The sequence below is a fragment of the Carcharodon carcharias genome, chromosome 8 (genome assembly GCF_017639515.1).
Source record: "Carcharodon carcharias isolate sCarCar2 chromosome 8, sCarCar2.pri, whole genome shotgun sequence".
In the NCBI taxonomy this organism is placed as follows: Eukaryota; Metazoa; Chordata; class Chondrichthyes; order Lamniformes; family Lamnidae; genus Carcharodon; species Carcharodon carcharias.
This window is the reverse complement of record NC_054474.1, coordinates 153,753,280-153,772,184: the sequence shown is the minus strand read 5'-3', so window position 1 is coordinate 153,772,184 and position 18,905 is coordinate 153,753,280. Positions and strand designations below refer to the sequence as shown.

The 18,905-nt window shown below is 41.0% G+C and overlaps 1 protein-coding gene across 2 annotated transcripts in view; it reads left to right on the top strand.

Annotated features, from left to right (window-relative positions):
* Nucleotides 1–18,905, top strand: part of gpsm1b (G protein signaling modulator 1b) — a 248,555-nt gene that overhangs the window by 8,625 nt on the left and 221,025 nt on the right. For both annotated transcript variants that reach the window (XM_041194228.1, XM_041194230.1), the window contains exon 2: nucleotides 11,188–11,275. In XM_041194228.1, the coding sequence (XP_041050162.1) occupies nucleotides 11,188–11,275 (88 nt within the window). The remainder of the gene's footprint in view (nucleotides 1–11,187; nucleotides 11,276–18,905) is intronic.

The window sequence follows — 18,905 nt, the reverse complement described above, 5'->3', positions numbered from 1 at the left end:
AGGTCAGAAGTGGGAATGTTCGTTGGTGATTGCATAATGTTCACCATTCATGACCCCCCCAGATACTGAAGCAGTCCATGTCCACATGCAGTAAGACCTGGACAATATTCAGGCTTGGACTGATTAAATGGCAAGTAACCTTTGCGCCACACAATCTAACCATCTTCCCTTGAAATTCAATTGCATTACCATTGCTGAATCCCCTACAATCAATATTCTGAAGGTTACCATTGATCAGAAACTGAACTGGACTAGCCATATAAATATTGGAACGACAAGAGCAGTTAGAGGCTAGGAATTCTGCAGACAGTAACTCACCTCCTGACTCCCCAAAGCCTGTCCACTGTCTGCAAGGCACAAGTGAGGAGTGTGATGGAATACTTCCTACTTGCCTGGATGAGTGCAGCTCCAACAACACTCAAGGAGCTCAACACCATCCAGGACAAAAGCAGCCCGCTTAATTGGCACCCCATACACCACCATTAACATTCAATCCCTTGACCACCAATGCACAGTGGCAGCAGTGTGTACTATCTACAAGATGCACTGCAGCAACTCATTACAGCTCCTTTGACAGCGTCATCTAAACCCACAACCTCTACCACATAGAAGGACAGGGGCAGCAGATGCATGGGACCAGTTGCCAGCTACAAGGTCCCCTCCAAGGTACACACCTGACTTGGAACTATATCGCCGTTCCTTCACAGTCATTGGGTCAAAATCCTGGAATTCCCTCCCAACAGCACTGTGGGTGTATCAACACCACATGGACTGCAGCAGTTCTAGAAGGCAGCTCAACACCACCTTCTTAAGGGTAACTAGGGATGGGCAATAAATGCTGACCCAGCCAGCGACACCCACATCCCATGAAAGAGAAAAAAGCTCTTATGTGCTGTGCACTGAAGCTTATTTCAATTCTAACTGCTTCAATCTGACCAACTCAAATCTCAGTTGAAGGTTGTGTAAAACCTCAATCTTTACCCAATGACCAGTCAAGTTGGCCGTTCATTTTAGTGTTTCCTCATTGTTCTGCCCTTCACCACTCCTTGTTTTGTTTCTCTACTTGTTTATTCTGAGATTTTTGAGCTGCTTTTTCTTTGTCGTTTTGGGATTATTTTAAACATGTTTTTAATGCTCTTGGATCCTTCATTTGCAAACAGTCCCTTGTGATCCTGGCCTTACTACCTGATATACACTCCCCAGAGATATGTTTTTGTCTTAACTCTCTTGGCTGTTTCTGGGCATTAGGCTTCAATGATGTTGAATTTGTTGTAATTGGAAATAAGTGGGTTGTGCTTCAAACTGATTCAGTAGCAGCAGAGCAAGACCAAGGGTTGGGACCTGAGTTGCTCTGGAATGAGAGTTTCCTGAAGGAAATCTTGTTCTATTTTGTTCTGGATTCAGATCAGACACTGACTTCACAATTGCCCTGGAACTCCATTAGCATTGGTGCAAAGTGAAAGACTTGAATTCTTGAGTGTAATCCAGTCTTGTCTTATGCTTTAGACTGCTGATTGAAATTTATGGGATGTGGGTGTCACTGGTTAGGCCAGCATTTATTGCTCATCTCTAATTGCCCTTGTTCAGAGGGCATTTTTTTTCCATAAGAGTCAACCACATTGCTGTGGGTCTGGAGTCACATGTGGGCCAGACCAGGTAAGGACGGCAGATTTCCTTCCCTCAAGGACATTAGTGAACCAGATGGGCTTTTACAACAATCAGCAATGGTTTCATGATCATCATCAGACTTTTAATTCCAGATTTTTATTTTGTACAAATTTCACCATCTACCATGGTGGGGTTTGAACCCAGGTCCCCAGAGCATTACCCTGGGTCTCTGGAACACCAGTCCTGTGACAATACTACTATGCCACTGATACTGTGAAGTTCTCCTCCAATTGTATACTGTTCTTTGATTGGGACGGTGGTGTAGTATTCACATTATTGGACTTATAATCCAGAGGCCTGGGCTAATAATCCATATAGTGTGAGTTCATAGAATCATAGAATGGTTACAGCGCAGAAGGAGGCCATTCAGCCCTTGGTGTCCGTGCTGGCTCTCTGCAACAGCAACTCTCCTTGTCTCACTCCTCTGCCTTTTCCCTGTAGCCTTGCAATTTTTTTCTCTTCAGATAATTATCTAATTACCTTTAGAAAGGTACAGTTGAATCTGTCTCCACCACACTGTCATGCAGTACATTCCAGATCCTAACCATTTGTTGCATTAAAAAAAAAGTTTTCTCTTGGTGTCATCTAACCCTGTCGGTTTGAGAATTTGAACCTGGTCTAAAAATCTGGAAGGAGTAAAAGTGATCAAAAAGCTGTCAGATTGTTGTAGAAACTCACAGGTTCACTAGTAATCTCTTTGGAAAGAAGCCTGTCATCCTTACTCAGTCTGGCCAATAGGTAACTCCAATTCCACAGCAATGTGGTTAACTTTTAATACTCTCTGATGTGGCCCCGTAAGTCACTCTGTTGTATTCATCCACATCTAGTGGTTCAAGAAGATCCATGCCCACTTCCTCAGGGCAGCCATGGATGCCCATATTCTGAGAGTAAATGTAAAATGTTATTTTCCATACTGACTAATGTATCTCCCGTAGCATTGCTCACAGTAAGTCTGATTTATAAGACAGAAGCAATAAACCATATCACAGCAATTATCCTGCTACTAATGGGAACTGTGAGCAAGCTGCCCGAGATCATTAAGGATGGATCATCTTATTGTAAATAAGCATGTTAGGGGGTTCAATGCCATTTGGTAATTAATGCCAATTCGGAAGTATTGCTGGGTAAATTTCTCACAAAACAACAGGAAAGGATGGCTGTCTTCTTTTCCTGGTTTGTCTGCGACCCAGATTTGCACATGTGATGCCTGAAATGTACCCTGCACTTCACAAAATACTATATGCACTGTTGTGCCAGGGAAGGGAGAAGAAATTGTGCAGTAGGCAACATGGAAATCGGTCAAGAATTAGTTTTTGTGTTTAGTTGAGAAGGGAATAATGTTTGGAGAGGCACAGGACTGTAAGGGTGGGGATTATTAGAATAGATCAGAAAGCACCTTTTTGATAAATGAGAGGGACCTATAAGTTTTGCTGCAATGCATTTCATGTTTTCCAGGAGTAGTTCGGCATCAAATCTTAACTTGTTATGGGCATTCAAAGCTAGGGTCTATGATACACTGACTACAAAGCTGTATTGTTGTCTGCCTTCTACCTAGACTTGCATACAATCTATGTATTTCATTCATATTAAACCACAAATCCATCTACAAATTATTTTCACATTTGTCAATTTCTCCCTTGCTTTCCCTATTCTGAAAATAAATAATTGCTCTCTGTCCATCACTGACAGCTAGCATTAGCTATGGCAATTCTCTTGGGGTTTTATTTCAAGTGTCTGGGAATTATCATTAATTAACTTAATGTTTAATTGCCACACACAGCTGGTCTGCAATCAGACAACTTGGGGTGGAAGCTTCCTGAGGCTGCAGTGAGTAACTCAGCCACACGGAACAACCAGGTCTCGTGTTATATGTCCGATTGATTCTGTGTTGGACCACTCACTAACTTTATAGTGGACAGCCTTGGACCAAGAAAGTGAAATTTAGCCACTGTTACCATTTATTATTGCTATTCGGTGACCCTTACTGGAAGGAGGACAGGAGCTGGGTTAACTGTGATATCCTCACTGATATATAGTTTGCTCAATACCCAAACTTATAGATGAATAAAGACCACTTGGGCTAAGATAATGGACAGAGATTGGTATTTGTGAGGTTCTATCCCAGTAAAGAGTTAACCCCTGTGGGAGAGGAGATAGTGGAGAACTATAACTGTGGTAAATTGGTAAAACAAGGTGAAAGCGTATTTTTTGAATAGATTGTGGTTGTTTCAACATTGAACCACACAAGTCTTCTATCCAAGCTACATTCTAGCCATCCAGCATGCACACATCCCATCTCTGTTTCCTCTTCAGTGACAGGTTTTTAGTCACAATTTCCATTATAGTTGTGGATAAAGAATTATAAAGAATGTACAGCACTGAAACGCCATTTGAACCAACTGGTCCACACCAGTATTTATGCTTCACATCAACCTCCTCCAAGTTCTCTTTACCTAACCTGATCAGCATAGCCTTCTATTTCTTTCTTCTTTTTGTGTTTATCTAGTTTCCCCCTAAATGCATCTGTGAGGATTGTAAAGGAAATTTAAAAAACAGAATGATGGATATAATGTTAATTTTACATTATTTTTGAAAATAATGTACTTCAATCTGAAACCAGGGTCTTCAATCTGAACAGAGGAAACTATGAAGGTATGATGGGCAAGTTGGCTGTGTTGTTATGCCAATGTAGTTGGTAAAGCAGAGTTATTTAAAAATCCCAGAGGGAAACTTTAAACAACTGTCATAATCAATAATTTTCAGTGTTATGTTTGAGATGTGACTCTAAATTCAGGAATCAGACCATTAGTTCTTGAGGTTTTACATTAAGCTAAATGAAACATTTTATTTATTTACAAAGGTTAAAATATATACACATGGCTGCAAATTACTATTATCATAACTTTTAACAAATTCCCAAACTAATCTCCATTAAGGCAACAGCAACCCATAGACTTAACCAAAACACCAGTCAAAGCATTTTTACCTTACAAATTCAAAATGAGGTTCTTTCCACTTTGGAGCCAGTTGGAGGCTTGCAGCTGCCTTTTGATCTTACAATGCCTCTGCTTGCAAGCCCGAAAACTACTGAAGTTATACCTACCAGCCCCATTGAATGTTAATTCTCATTGTATCAACAACCTCTTTGAACACCTTTTAACAATGAAACCCCTTTCATAATGCCAATTTTATTAGTAATATAAACATATGGCTTGGAAAAACTCAGCAGGTCTGGCAGCATCGGCGGAGAAGAAAAGAGTTGACGTTTCGAGTCCTCATGACCTTTCAACAGAACAGAACAGTTCTGTTGAAGGATCATGAGGACTCGAAACGTCAACTCTTTTCTTCTCCGCCGATGCTGCCAGACCTGCTGAGTTTTTCCAGGTAATTCTGTTTTTGTTTTGGATTTCCAGCATCCGCAGTATTTTGTTTTTATAAACCTATGGCTTGGTAGCTGTTAGAAAGGCATCAATTTTCACCCCGCTTCTTGAATGCTCTTTTCAAAAAATGCAAATGCACACTATCTCTGTTTACATCTCAAATTAGTACATCAAAGTGTCCAGATTAGCTGGCTTTAATCCAATTAAGACATACCCAAAGACCAAACCTCAATTTTAAAAGAAAAATATTTTCCAAAATATATACATTAAAAGCTTCACGACAGTGGTAGATTGGGAAACTCCATTAAAAGGTACGATGGTAGACATGCAATGCTAGCATTTAAAGATTTAATACATGGTTTGTAACAAATTTATATTCCTTTGAGGCACAAAAACCCAGCAGGAAAGATGATCCAACCATGCTAAGGCCCCTCACAGGAGGTTATTAAGCAAAATTAGAGCACGTAGGAAAGGGGGTAATATAGTGGCATGGATTGAGAATTGGTAACAGACAGAAACAGAATAGGAATAAATGGATCATTCTCAGTTTGACTAGTGGGATATTGCAAGGATCAGTGCTGAAGCCCCAGCTGTTCACATTCTTTGATGATTTTGATGTGGGGACCAAATGTAATACTTCTAAGTTTGCTGATGACACAAAACTAGATGGGAATGAGAGTGGTGAGGAGGAGGTGAAGAGGCTTCAAGGGGATTTAGACAAATAAGTGGACACGAACATGGCATCTGGAATAAATGAGGGATAATGTGAAGTTATCCACTTTGGTCAGAAAAACAGAAATGCAGAGTATTTCTTAAATGGTGAGATATTGGGAAGTGTTGATGTCCAAAGGGATCTGGGTATTCTTGTTCATGAGGCACTGAAAGCGAACATGCAGGTGCAGCAAGCAATGTTAGCCTTTATTGCAAGAGGATTTGAGTACAGGATAAGGAAGCCTTGTTGAAGATGTATAGTACCTTAATGAGACTGCACCTGGAGTATTGTGTCCAGCTTTGGCCTCCTTACCTAAGGAAGGATATATTTGCCATATTCAGTAGGTCTCTCATGGAGATGTTCTGAGTCTTGTATGGTTAAATGTCAAATGTTTATTGATAACATTGATTAACTATGTGCACATATACAGGGTATAGTCCAAGCCAGGAGTTAACTCCATGCTTGGTTCCACACAGGTCTTTATCCAGTCCACAACTCTCTCTGGTCTCAGATCATGTGCCTGTTTACATGACACTGTGGGCAGTACTGTACCCAGTCCCACATTAACCCTTGTTATGCCAGATACCCTTATACTACATGAGAGAGTGCAATGAAGGTTCACCTGGGATCTCTGGGATGAGAGGTTTGTCCTGTGAGGAGGCATTGAGGAGACTGGGCCCGTATTCTCCAGAATTTAGAAGAATGAGATGTGATCTCATTGGAACATACAAGGTTCTTACAGGGCTTTACAGGGTAGATGCAGGAAGAATGTTTCCCCTGGCTGGGGGTTCTAGAATCATGGGACACAGTTTCAGAATAAGAGGTAGGCCATTTAGGACTGAGATGAGGAGGAACTTTTTCACCCAGGGTGGTGAATCTTTGGAATCCTCTACCCCAGAAGGCTGTGGAGACTCACTCATTGAGTATGTTCAAGACAGAGGTCGATAGATTTCTAGATATTAAAGATAATGCAGGAAAATGGTGTTGACATAGAAGCTTAACCATGATCCAGTTGAATGGCAGAGCAGGCTTGAGGGACTGAATGGCCTACTGCCCCTATCACCTGTGTTCTTCTGTTTGGCTTAAAATGACTTTACATCTGCGCATCCTGGAACAATTATCCCCATGCTTTCCAAATTAGCTTTGCCTGGATCTTGACTGTCCACGTGCTGCACCACTCAAGCCATGAGCAGTGAATTAAAATACATTCTAGTCTTAATTAGCCGCATTGATGATCATTGAGTGTGTAGTCGATAGTTGTACCATAATTTTTTCTTTCTTCCTTCCTATCTTTACTAATGGGCACAAATTCATTATCTCCCCACGTTTCTTGTATTGCCTTCCATTTGTTCATGTTCAAATCCATCTGTCAGCATTTATTCCATCTACTTAATTGCTTCTGAATGTAATTAATCCTCAGCATTGGGCACCGAGCCACATTGTTTCACATTCATTGATTTTTTTTGAGCTTTCTGTTGTAGTATGTGTTTTGGCCCTTGAGATTTAAAGTTGAAAAAGGCATGATTGCTGGTTATGCACTGGCATTCTGCACTCAATGTGAAATGAGAAAAGATTTGCATTTCTGTTGGCACTTTCATGACCCCAGGACACCCCAAATTGCTTTGTGGCCAATGAAGGACTTTTGAAGAATCATCATTGCTGGAATGTAGGGAACTGGTGCCTGCAGATGCCTTTTTGTATTGATGCACAACGATTCCAGCACTTTCCTATGTTCCTATTGTTAGGAAAAGAAATACTAATAGCTGTGTGCCTAGGTTAACTTTTATTTGATGTTTTTTGTTTTCAGCTAGAATGATTTGCATAAATCTGAAAATAATTGTCATAAATTGGCTAATTTTGTGGAGAAGAAATGTAAGATGCATGCAGGTGGGAAGTCAAGAAATCCATCAATCTCAGATGATTAAATCCAACATTTGGCAATGGTTTATTAATGGCTTGGGTGGGCTTTTTGCTGCATGAAGTTCAGGTGCCATAGCCCTCAAGTTTAGCACAGAATTTCCAGCATGGGCTGAAATCATCTCGAGTTTAGAAGAATGAGAGGTGATCTCATTGGAACATACAAAATTCTTACAGAGTTCGATAGAATAGATGCAGGAAGGATGTTTCCCCTGATTTTGGTGGGGGGTGGGGGGGTGGTGCTAGAACCAGGGGTCACAGGCTCAGAAGAAGAGGTAGGCCTTTAGGACACAGAAGGTGGTAAATTGTTGGAATACTCTACCCCAAAGGGTTGTGGAGGGACTCAGTCATTGATTATATTCAAGACGGAGATCGATAGATTTCTAGATAGTGCAGGAAATAATGTTGAGGTAGAAGATTAGCCATGACCTAATTGAATGGTGGAGCAGGCTCAAGGGACTGAATGGCACACTGCTTTTATCCTTTGTTCCGATGTCCCAGCAGGCACTTCAGAGCTAATGGAATTATACAGCATAGCAGGAAGACATTCAGATCATTGTGACTCTTTAAAAGAGCTGTACAATTAGTTCCAATCCTTTGCTCTTCCTCCATATCCCTGCAACTATTTTCTTTTCAAGTATTTAATTCTGTTTTGAAGATTACCTTTGACATTGCTGCCACAATCCTTTCAGGGGGTGCGTTCCAGATGGCTGTGTTTAAAAGTAAAATATTCTCCATCTCCTCTCTTGTTTATTTGCCAATTACGTTAAAGCTGTGCCCTCTCGATAATGCCAGTAGAAACAATTTCTCCCTACCTGATTCGTCAAAACACCTCGTAATTTTGAACTTCTCTATTGAACCTCCACTTAATGTTCTTTCCTCAAAAGATAACAATCTCAGCACTCCATATAACTGAAGCCCCTCATCCCTGGGAATTTCCATCTGGGAAATCATTATTTTTATGCATTCACGGGATGTGGGCTTCGCTGGCCGGGCCAACATTTATTGTCCATCCCTTGTTGCCCTTCAGAAGGTGGTGGTGAGCTGCCTTCTTGGACTGCTGCAGTCCCTGTGGTGTGGGTATACCCACAATGCTGTTAGGAAGGGAGTTCCAGGATTTTGACCCACCGGTATCCTTCTTAGAATGTGATGCCCAGAACTGAATGCACAATTCCAGCTGAGGCCTAACCAGTGATTCATAACTTCCTTGCCTTTGATCTGAATTTAGGTATTTATAAAACCATGGATCCTGTATGTTAATGGCCTTCTCAAATTCTAATTTACTCAGCGTTTTATTCAGGTTCATCTCTTGGTCTTGCTTCTGGAATTTACAATTCAACATCTGAGTGGGAGCCCTAACTCATTCTTTGGCACTGAACGTAACAGGAAACATGCCAACATCTTCATATCTTTCTCGATAATCAATTGGACGCAACTGTGTAACTTCATGGAAAATGGCCTTGTTCACGTAACTTTTTTCCGGGTATCAATCCAAGGATAAATGTTTCCTTCTCCGTCCTGCTGCACTGTCGTGAACAGCAGCAAAAGATCATGTTTGATCACTCTGCTGCTGCACTGTAATTGGCTGTCTTAGAACTGTGAAACTTCCTCCCCCAACAGCACATGGGTGTACCTGAACTGCACAACCGCAGTGGCTCAAGAAGGTGGCTCACCACCAGCTGCTGAAGGATGATCAAGGATCGGCAATAAATTCTGGCCTTGCCAGCAATGCTCACTTCATAAGAACGCATTTATAAAGAAAACTAGTTGAATGTGCATCACTGCTACACTACCCTGAGCCTGAACAATCTTGGCTTGCTTTGGCTCTGAAGTGAGATGCTGAGTGTCTGGAGGCAAGTATTTGATGTGACTTCGATGGGTAGCTCTGTGGTTCAAAGTCTGACCTCGTACAGGGCTCTGGGCAACACGATCAGTAGATAGTCTGAAGCCAGCAGAGGAACTGCTTAAAGTAAATGATGCCATTGTAAGTTTTACCATCTAAGACGAGAGCAACTATGACTGTGTGTTTATAAATTACTCAGGGAAAAGCATCTTTACTGTTTCAATAGATTGAGAGTAAAGTGTGCATTGATTGTAAATATTGTGGGGGTTTTATTTGCACCAAATGCTCTTACCCGTTCTTGATTATATAAATGTCTATTAGTTTAGAATCATGTGTGTGATGGAGTTATAAATTTAATTCACCCATTGAAGATGAAGTGGCTTACATGCCAATGTACCCAGATACTGAGCAGGTAAAGGCACACTCCAGACTATTGGGGAAACAAGGTCTGCTTAAAGAAGTGATTGGTGCTCCTGTGAACCCAAATAAAATATTTAACTTAAAAACCCCCAAATTATAATGCCTTTCTTTGGTCCAAAATCAAGGATCTCTGCTCACCTTATCCAAAGGCAGCTGAGAGTTTCTAGATTCATGGCTTTCCAAATTTTGACAATTTCCTTCACCTTGTGGTCAGTTGGGAAAAAAGCCAGAGGTGGAATGAGGAAGAGATTTTTAAGGTAGTGATTTATTATGACCTGAATGTCATGACTGAAAGGAGTGTGGAAACAGATTGAATAGGAATTTTTAGGATGTGAATTTGTTAAGACCATGATGGGGATAAAAAAAAGGGGAAAGAGTGGGGTAGTGGGGCTAATTGGATAACTCTTTCAAAGAGTTGACACAGGAGCACTGAGTCAAACTGACCTTATTCTATGCTATAAGATTCTACAAGGACAGTTGCGAAATAACAAACTTTAAGCTTTCTTCTCGAGTAAAGGTTTAGTGCAAGAATCTCATTGCAGTGGGTTATCAGTTTAGAGGGGAATGTTTCCCCAGAAAAATTGGCGTTGCAATTTGATTTTGGATGGTACAGTTGGTAAAATTGACACCACACAGATTGCGGAACTATTTTTTACTTTGAAATTGTCTGTGGCTTGGATGGGATTGTGGAACCTGTGCAACTGAAAATTGTTCACTTGCCAAAATAGATTGCATGACTTTCTGAATCTGGCATTGATCCAAGAAGCACAGCATTCAGGCAGCTTCTGGTAAGAGAGTAAGTGCTCTTTAACAGTTCACCGCTGTTTCTCTTCAATGTGTAATGCTCCTACGGGACCCATAAACAGCTGCCTATAGTGACACCACTGCACCCACCCAGAATGGAGATGATTGGGTAATTTTCCCCCATCTATTACGCCTGCAGATCTCGCTGCTGCATGCAATCGGGATCGATTTTGCACACAGAATTTGTATTATGTAACTATTCTCCAATCACTGATTTTCCTGGAGAATTAACACTTATTTTATAGGGAGACATCGCTGTAGTTTCACTCATGAATTGTTTGTTGTAGTTCTGAGATACTCTTTTTTTAAGTAGACTGTTTGCTGCGAGTCCTGCCATGGTTGCTGCCCACTTCTAACTCATTGGCTGACACAGTGATATTGATAGGCACTTTGTCCATAATCTGAACAGAGTTCCTCATAAATAGGTTCTGTTTTCTCTGCAGCACATGCAAATGGGATGGTGATGAATGGACCAGTCTTGTTTGAAGCTGAGATGGCAAACTGGGAGAGAGGGTGTTCGCCTCGTAATCGGTAAGTGCCGGGTCCTTGTTGTATGAGCCTTTTGGAACCACAGATTATGCTGGGTGAGAGATTGCAAAACTAACTGATTATTTCTCTGCCTCCACTTGCTATCTTACGCAATTAATGCTGTAAGCGGTTGAATTCAGCACTGATTGTTTCTGCCTGCTCACCCACCCCCTATTCTCTCACCTCCCCTCCTGAAGGCATTGACTCACTGGCTTATTCTTCCATGGATGCCCCACCTGACTGGGAATTCTTTGTGTAAACCTGGACAGCAAGTTTTGATGAGCCATTTCACAACGGTGGGTGGGAGGGCACAAAAGCCCAACACAAGCCTGTTCTCGTCTGAAGGAAGCACAGACACATACTTCCAGTAGAAATTACTGAGTAACAACCTGAAGCAAAAATCCTGTTTGCTTCCTCCCAACTCCTACTTGTGTATAATTCATAAAAACTCTGAAATGTCCTTGTAGACCTTCAAATGACCATGTCTGACTAGTGGAGACACTGGAGAATCTGGAGTTATTCTCCTTAGAGTAGAGATGTATAAAAGGAGATTTAATAGAGGTGTTCAAAATTATGATGGGTTTTGATTGTAAATAGGGAGAAATTATTTCTACTAGTTGAAAGGTTCTCAAGTAGCGGCACAGATTTAAGATAATTGGCAAAAGAAGCAGAGGTGAAATGAGAATAGCTTTTACTTGGCAGATTGTAATGATATGGAATGCACTGCCTGAAAGCAGGATAAAAGTATATTCGATAGTAGGTGAATTGGATAAGTACTTGGAACGGTGAAATTTAGAGTTGTGGGGAAAAGGGGAGGGATTAATTGGATAGTTCTTGCAAAGAGCCAGCACAAGCATGATTGGCCAAATGGCCTCATTCAATGTTATATGATTTTTATAATTCTATAACGTGAATAGTAGGCTATGTGACCTTTTTGAAAGAAAATTCTGCATCATGATTTGTGTGTTTCAGGAGTCACTGTTCTGGCATCAAAGATAATGACTTGTCTGTTTTATCACCATAACCTTGTACCCAACACAATGTTTCCATGAAATAGTCAGGAGATTCTAGCAAACCAAGAAACTGGGAAGCATGTAACTTCTTAAAATGCTGTTTTGTTAAGTTCAAATGAAGTCTCAAAAGCTTTTTTTTAAACATCAAATCAGCTTATTTTAATTTATCATGCAGCAACAAACTTGTAATTGGCTTGTTTTAATCATTCTTAATGGTGCATTGGCAAAGGACTGTTAAATGCCTTCTCGGTCAGCAGGGCTGGGAGAATCCATTATGAACTTCAAGCAAAATTTGTAGAGAAAATGTTTGTCAATAAATAACGTCAACTGATCATGAAAGTAATTCATCAAATTGACCAACTTATTTTGTTCATGGCAGACATCAATTACTAGAAGTCGCCCATGACCCATTTTTAAAATTCTTTTATGGGATGTGGGCATTGGCGTCTAGGCCAGTATTTATTGCCCATCCTGAGTTGCCTTTGACAAGGTGGTGAGCTGCCTTGAACCGTCGCAGTCCCTGTGGTGTAGGTACACCCACAGTGCTGTTAGGGAGGGAGTTCCAGGATTTTGACCCAGCAACAGTGAAGGAACGGTGATATATTTCCAAGTCAGGATGGTTTGTAGCTTGGAGGGGAACTTGTAGGTGGTGGTGTTCCCATGCATCTGCTGCCCTTGTCCTTCTAGGTGGTAGAGGTTGTGGGTTTGGAAGGTGCTGTCAAGGGAGCCTTGCTGAGTTAATGAAACCTTTTGATGTCAAAAAATGCAATATGATTCATTCTATGTTATACAACCTGAGAAATGCACCTTTTTCTTTCCCCTATCACTGAGAAACTTAAAGGTCACAATCCATTGTAATCCATAGTAAGCCACTGAGTGTATCCTCTCTACCTTGTGCTTAATGTATTTTAAGTGTGTGAGGAGTGCCTTCCCTCACCTCACATCCGCATCACTTTGCTTACCATGTGCTTAACCCCTATCCTTTCCCCACTATTTTGCTTGCAATGTTCTTGGTCGGGAATGCTAACAAGTTTATCACTGGTTTACCGTCTCCCCTGAGTTGAAATATGTATCCTCTTTGGCCATGGACAACTTGATGACTTCTTTCCACCAATGATAGTCCCTGGTCAGCCAAGGAGAAATTTGTTATCATGATAAATGATCAGTTATTATCAATCTATTGTATTTTACAATCAGTATTTTACATAACTGTGATTTTATGCAGTGAAGTGCTCAAAACTTTGAGCAGGTTATAAAAGCATGCTGACCTTGCAATAGCAATGGTAAAACACCAAGGTACTATTTCAGTTCTACAGAAAAGGTAACGTAAATAAACATGAGATTCTTTTGGTAGGGAACAGACCAAGCTGGGCTATTTATATAATTAAATGTTTAGGAAACACCTGCCTATGTGGCATTGTACACAGCTCAATGGAATTTCGGAAACCAGTGTTAGTTTTGTGTTGCTCAGTAAACATTAGTTAATTTTTTTTTGTGGACCCCATAAATTTGTGCACCATTTTGGATCTGATTACAGACAGGTTGTATGCTGGTTTAATATGGCCCCTCCTCCTGAGGCACATTGTGTTTTGCACTTCATATCTTCTCTGTCCTCTTTCCCCTCTCTCTCTTTCCCTCCCACACTGGTTTAATCATGCACCAGGTTATGTTCTCGTGCTTGTTATGAACCATTATGTAGAATCGATCATAAACTTAAGTACAATATTCACTCTAATTCTATTATGTAACCTGGTGCTTTTTTAGCTTCCTAGCCTTGTGCAGTATACAGTGTTATGCATATTTTCTATTATAATTCAGCGTTGTGAAGTGATAGGCTATTGTAATATCTTTGCGCACCATGTCGTCATTAATGCCAGAATGTTGTCAACTCCAGTTAACACTGATTTTTGCAACTGTTTTCACTGCTCTAACTATAAATGGGACAGCCTTGATTTGTGTTTCTTATGCACTATTCCATGAATGCCTGTGCCTTCATCGATTGCACAATGACTTGTTGCGGTAATTGAATTGTTGCCTGTTGGTGCACAGCATTTTCATAGACCCTTGACACTCTTTATATAAAATTGTGGTACCCAAGTGGTAAATGCTGCTGTTCCCAGTAAGAAAAATATTGAATGATCCATCATAGGATGACAAACCAAGTCACATTCACAGTAAGATATGGTTTCGATCTGAATATTTTAAGGCAGCCTTTGGAACAGAAATAAAGTTCTATTCTACGAAAGGTTTTTTTCCCAGCATGTGGCTTCCTGTAAGAAAGCTTAGTTTTAGCTCACTTCTTGTTTAGTAGGTTAGAGCTGACACCATATGGTTACAGCAGCTTACTTCGAGAAGCAAAACAAATACCTGCATATAAGTATCTAAACAGGCTTGTGCCAGATCTTTGAAAGAGCTGTCCAGTTTAGGCCCACACGAAAATGTTTTCAGATATACCATCACTAACAGTTACACCACAGGTTAGCAAGGCCATTTAATAAAAAGCAAACCAAGCACTAGGTTTTATTTCTCGAGGGATAGGATTGGAAAGTAGGGAAGTTTTGCTGAACCTGCATCAAGCCTTGGTTAGACCACTTTTAGAGTACTGTGTGCAGTTCTAGTTGCCATATTATAAAAGAGATATAGAGGGTGAAAGGAAGATTTACAAGGATGATACCAGAAATGCAAGATTGTATATATCGGGAAAGGATGAACAGGCTTGGCCTCTTTTGTCTTGAAAAAAGAAGGTTGAGGGGTAACCTAATAGAAGTCTTTAAAATGATGAAAGTCTTTGACAGGGTGGATACAGAGACAATGTTTCCTCCTGCGGGGAAGAGCTTAACTAAAGGCCGTCAATATAAGAAACCCAGTAGGGAACGCCAGAAGAAACTTCTTTATCCAAAGAGTGGTGGGAAGGTGGAACTCACTACCACAGGGAGTGATTGAAGTGAATAGTATAGATGCATTTAAGGGGAAGCTAGGCAAGCATTTGAGGGAGAAGGGAACAGATGGCTATGATGATAGATTTAGACGAGGCAAGATGGGAGGAGGCTCAAGTGGAGCATAAACACTGGCATGGACTGGTTGAGTTGAATAGCCTGTTTCTGTGCTGTATATTTTATGTAGCCCGATGGAGGCTAGCAATGCTAGAGGAGATTAGAGAGTTGGGAAGGAGCAAGATCATGAAGACATTTGAAAACAAAGATGAACATTTTGAAGAAAATATAGAACTAATTAGGTCAGTGAGCAGAGGAGTGAACAGATCTGTTGTGAGTTAGGATACAGTTAGCAGAATTTTGCATGACCTTAAATTTATGGATAATGGGAGGCCAACTAGAAACGTGTTGAAATATTCAAGTCTAGGGATAATGATGGCATAGAAATGGATTTGGTAGCATTTGAGCTGAGGCCAAGGCAGAGTCAAGCAATGTTATGTAGCTGTAAATAGGCGGCCTTATTAATGGCACAGATATGCGCTTGGTAGCTCATCTCCAGATCAAGTAAAATACTGAGGTGGTGAACAGTCTGGTTCAGCCTCAGACAGTTGTCAGAGAGGTCAGTGCTAGCAAACAGATTTTGTGATGGGGATTAAAGACAATAGCTGCAACCTTTCTAATACTTAGTGGATGGGCAGAAATATCATTCCAATATTGGATTTTTGGGCAAGGAACCAGGTAATTTAGAGGGCTTGAGAGAGGTGGGGGTGAGGTGGAGCTGGGTGTCGCAACATTTTCGTTTTCATATATGTCCCTCAGGGTTCCCACCTCCTTCAATTTCTTAGAACCATAGAACCATAAAATACTACAGCACAGAAAACGGGCCATTTGGCCCTTCTAGTCTGTGCCAAAATATTATTCTGCAAATCCCATTGACCTGCACCCAGTCCATAACCCTCCAGACCTCTCTCATCCATGTATCTATCCAACTTATTCTTAAAACTTAAGAGTGAGCCCGCATTTACCACGTCAAATGGCAGCTTGTTCCACACTCTCACCACTCTCTGAGTGAAGAAGTTCCCCCTAATGTTCCCCCTAAACCTTTCCCTTTCACCCTAAAGCCATGTCCTCTCGTGTTTATCTCTCCTAATCTAAGTGGAAAGAGCCTACTCGAATTTACTCTGTCTATACCCCTCATAATTTTGTAAACTTCTATCAAATCTCCCATCATCCTTCTACGCTCCAAGGAATAAAGTCCTAACCTGTTTAATTTTTCCCTGTAACTCAACTCCTTAAGACCTGGCAGCATCCTAGTAAATCTTCTCTGCAGTCTCTCAATCTTACTGATATCCTTCCTGTAGTTAGGCAACCAGAACTGCACACACTACTCCAAAGTTGGCCTCACCAATGTCTTATACAACCTCACCATAACATCCCAACTCCTATACTCAATACTTTGATTTATGAAGGCCAGTATGCCAGAAGCTTTCTTTACAACCCTGTCTGCCTGTGACACCAATTTCATGGAATTATGTATCTGAACTCCCAGATCCCTTTGTTCCTCCGCACTCCTCAGTGCCCTACCATTTACTGTGTATGTCCTACCTTGGTTTGTCCTTCCAAAATGCAACACCTCACACTTTTCTGCATTAAATTCCATCTGCCATTTTCTGGCCCATTTTTTCAGTTGGTCCAGATCCCTCTGCAAGCTTTGAAAGCCTTCCTTGCTGTCCACAATGCCTCCAATCTTAGTGTCATCAGCAAACTTGCTGATCCAATTTACCACATTATCATCCAAATCATTGATATAGACAACAAGCAACAATGGTCCCAGCACAGAACCCTGAGGCACACCACTGGTCACAGACCTCCAGTCTGAGAAGCAATCATCCACTACCACTCTCTGTCTTCTCCCACACAGCCAATTTTGAATCCGGTTTACAACCTCTCCATGAATACCAAGTGTCTGAATTCTTGCATTAGAAAATTTAATGGTGTTTGAAATGTAAAGAGCATTTGCTTTAAAACTGAGTTTGATAGATTTTTGTTATCCAAGAATATTAAGGGATATGGGGAAAAGGTGAGGAGATGGATTTATGTGGCAGATCAGGCACAATCTCATTAGAGGGCGGAATAGGCTTGAGGATCTAAATGGCTACTGTTGTTCCTGTTGGGTAGGTACTGAGAAACTATTACAGCTGGTAGGGGAATCCAGAGCAAAGAGAGACAATATTAAAATTGGACCCAGGCCACTTGTGAGCAAAATCATGATATACTTTTAACACGAAGAGTAGTGGAAATCTGCGACTATTTTCCTCTGGGGCTGTGGACCCTGGGGATCATTGCAGCTCGCAAAATTGAGATTGCTAGACTTTTGTTGGGGAAGGATATCAGAAGAAATGGAGCAAAGGTGGGTAAATGGAGCTCAGATACAAATTAGCTGTAGTCTAATTGAATGGTGGAGTTGATTTGAGACATTTTATGGCCTTCTCCCGTTTCTTGTGTTCCTATTTCCATAGGCCTCCACTTTTTCAACTACTTAAAGTTCTTTGTTTCTTAATCCGTGTGTCCGCTATTTGACTGTCATGATCTAACATGTAACTTCAGTCCGGACTTAGTTCTGGTTCATCAGTTTTTAGACATAGAGGTCTACATCTCCTTCCAGCTCTTTTTCTGATTGTATTACTATGCCTGTTTTTGATCAGTAGAAGGCTTTGCACCCTAGATACTAACTTGTCTGTTCTGTCAATTGTTGGTTCAGCTATGGTATGGATAGATACAAGTGAGTATGTGTGTAATTGGCATGCACTTAAGGTGATTAGCATAAATACATTTAAAGAGAAGCGAGATAAACATGAAGGAGAAAGGATTAGAAGGATGTTTTGATAGGTTAAACAAAAAGGTGGAGGCCTGTGTGAAGGGTGGACCAGTTGGGCTGAATGGCCTGTTTCTGTGCTGTACATTCTGTTATTATATAAAATGAAAACATTTGTTCTCAGTTCTGCCATTCAATTAGATCATTGCTGATCTTTTTATATTAACTCCACTTACCCACCTTGGTTCTGTAACCCTAAGTACCATTTGGCTAACATTTGCATTCCAAACTCATGCACATTACATCATGCACTTTCAAACCAGGATTGGTGTACCCTGGAGTGATGGGTGCAAATTGGGTGTAGGGTGGGGGGGGAGCGATGGAGTTCGCACAGCATCTTTGGGAAACCAGATGGTACCACATTTCTATCCATGTTTGTATTTCTGTATTGTTGACTTAACTCCTCATTTTTTGGTTAATTAACTAAGGAAATACATTTTCTGCAATGTCTTCATTTCGCATAAAACACAAGAAATAGGAACAGGAGTAGGTTTGCAGTTGCTTGAGCCTGCTTCGCCATTCAGTAAGATCATGGCTGGTCTTCCACCTCAACTCCACTTTTCTGCTCTTTTCCCCTATCCCATGATCCCCTTAGTGCCCAAAAAAATCTATCATCTCCATCTCCAATATACTCAACAACTGAGCATTCACCACCCTCTCTGCCAACGATTCACAACCCTCTGAGTGAAGAAATTTCCCCTCAATTTTTAGTTGTAAATGGCGGACCCCTTTATTTTGAGACTATCCTCAGTTCTGGAGTATGCAGCTACAGGAAGCAGCCTCTCAAGTTCAGAGCAATTGATGCAGTTTCT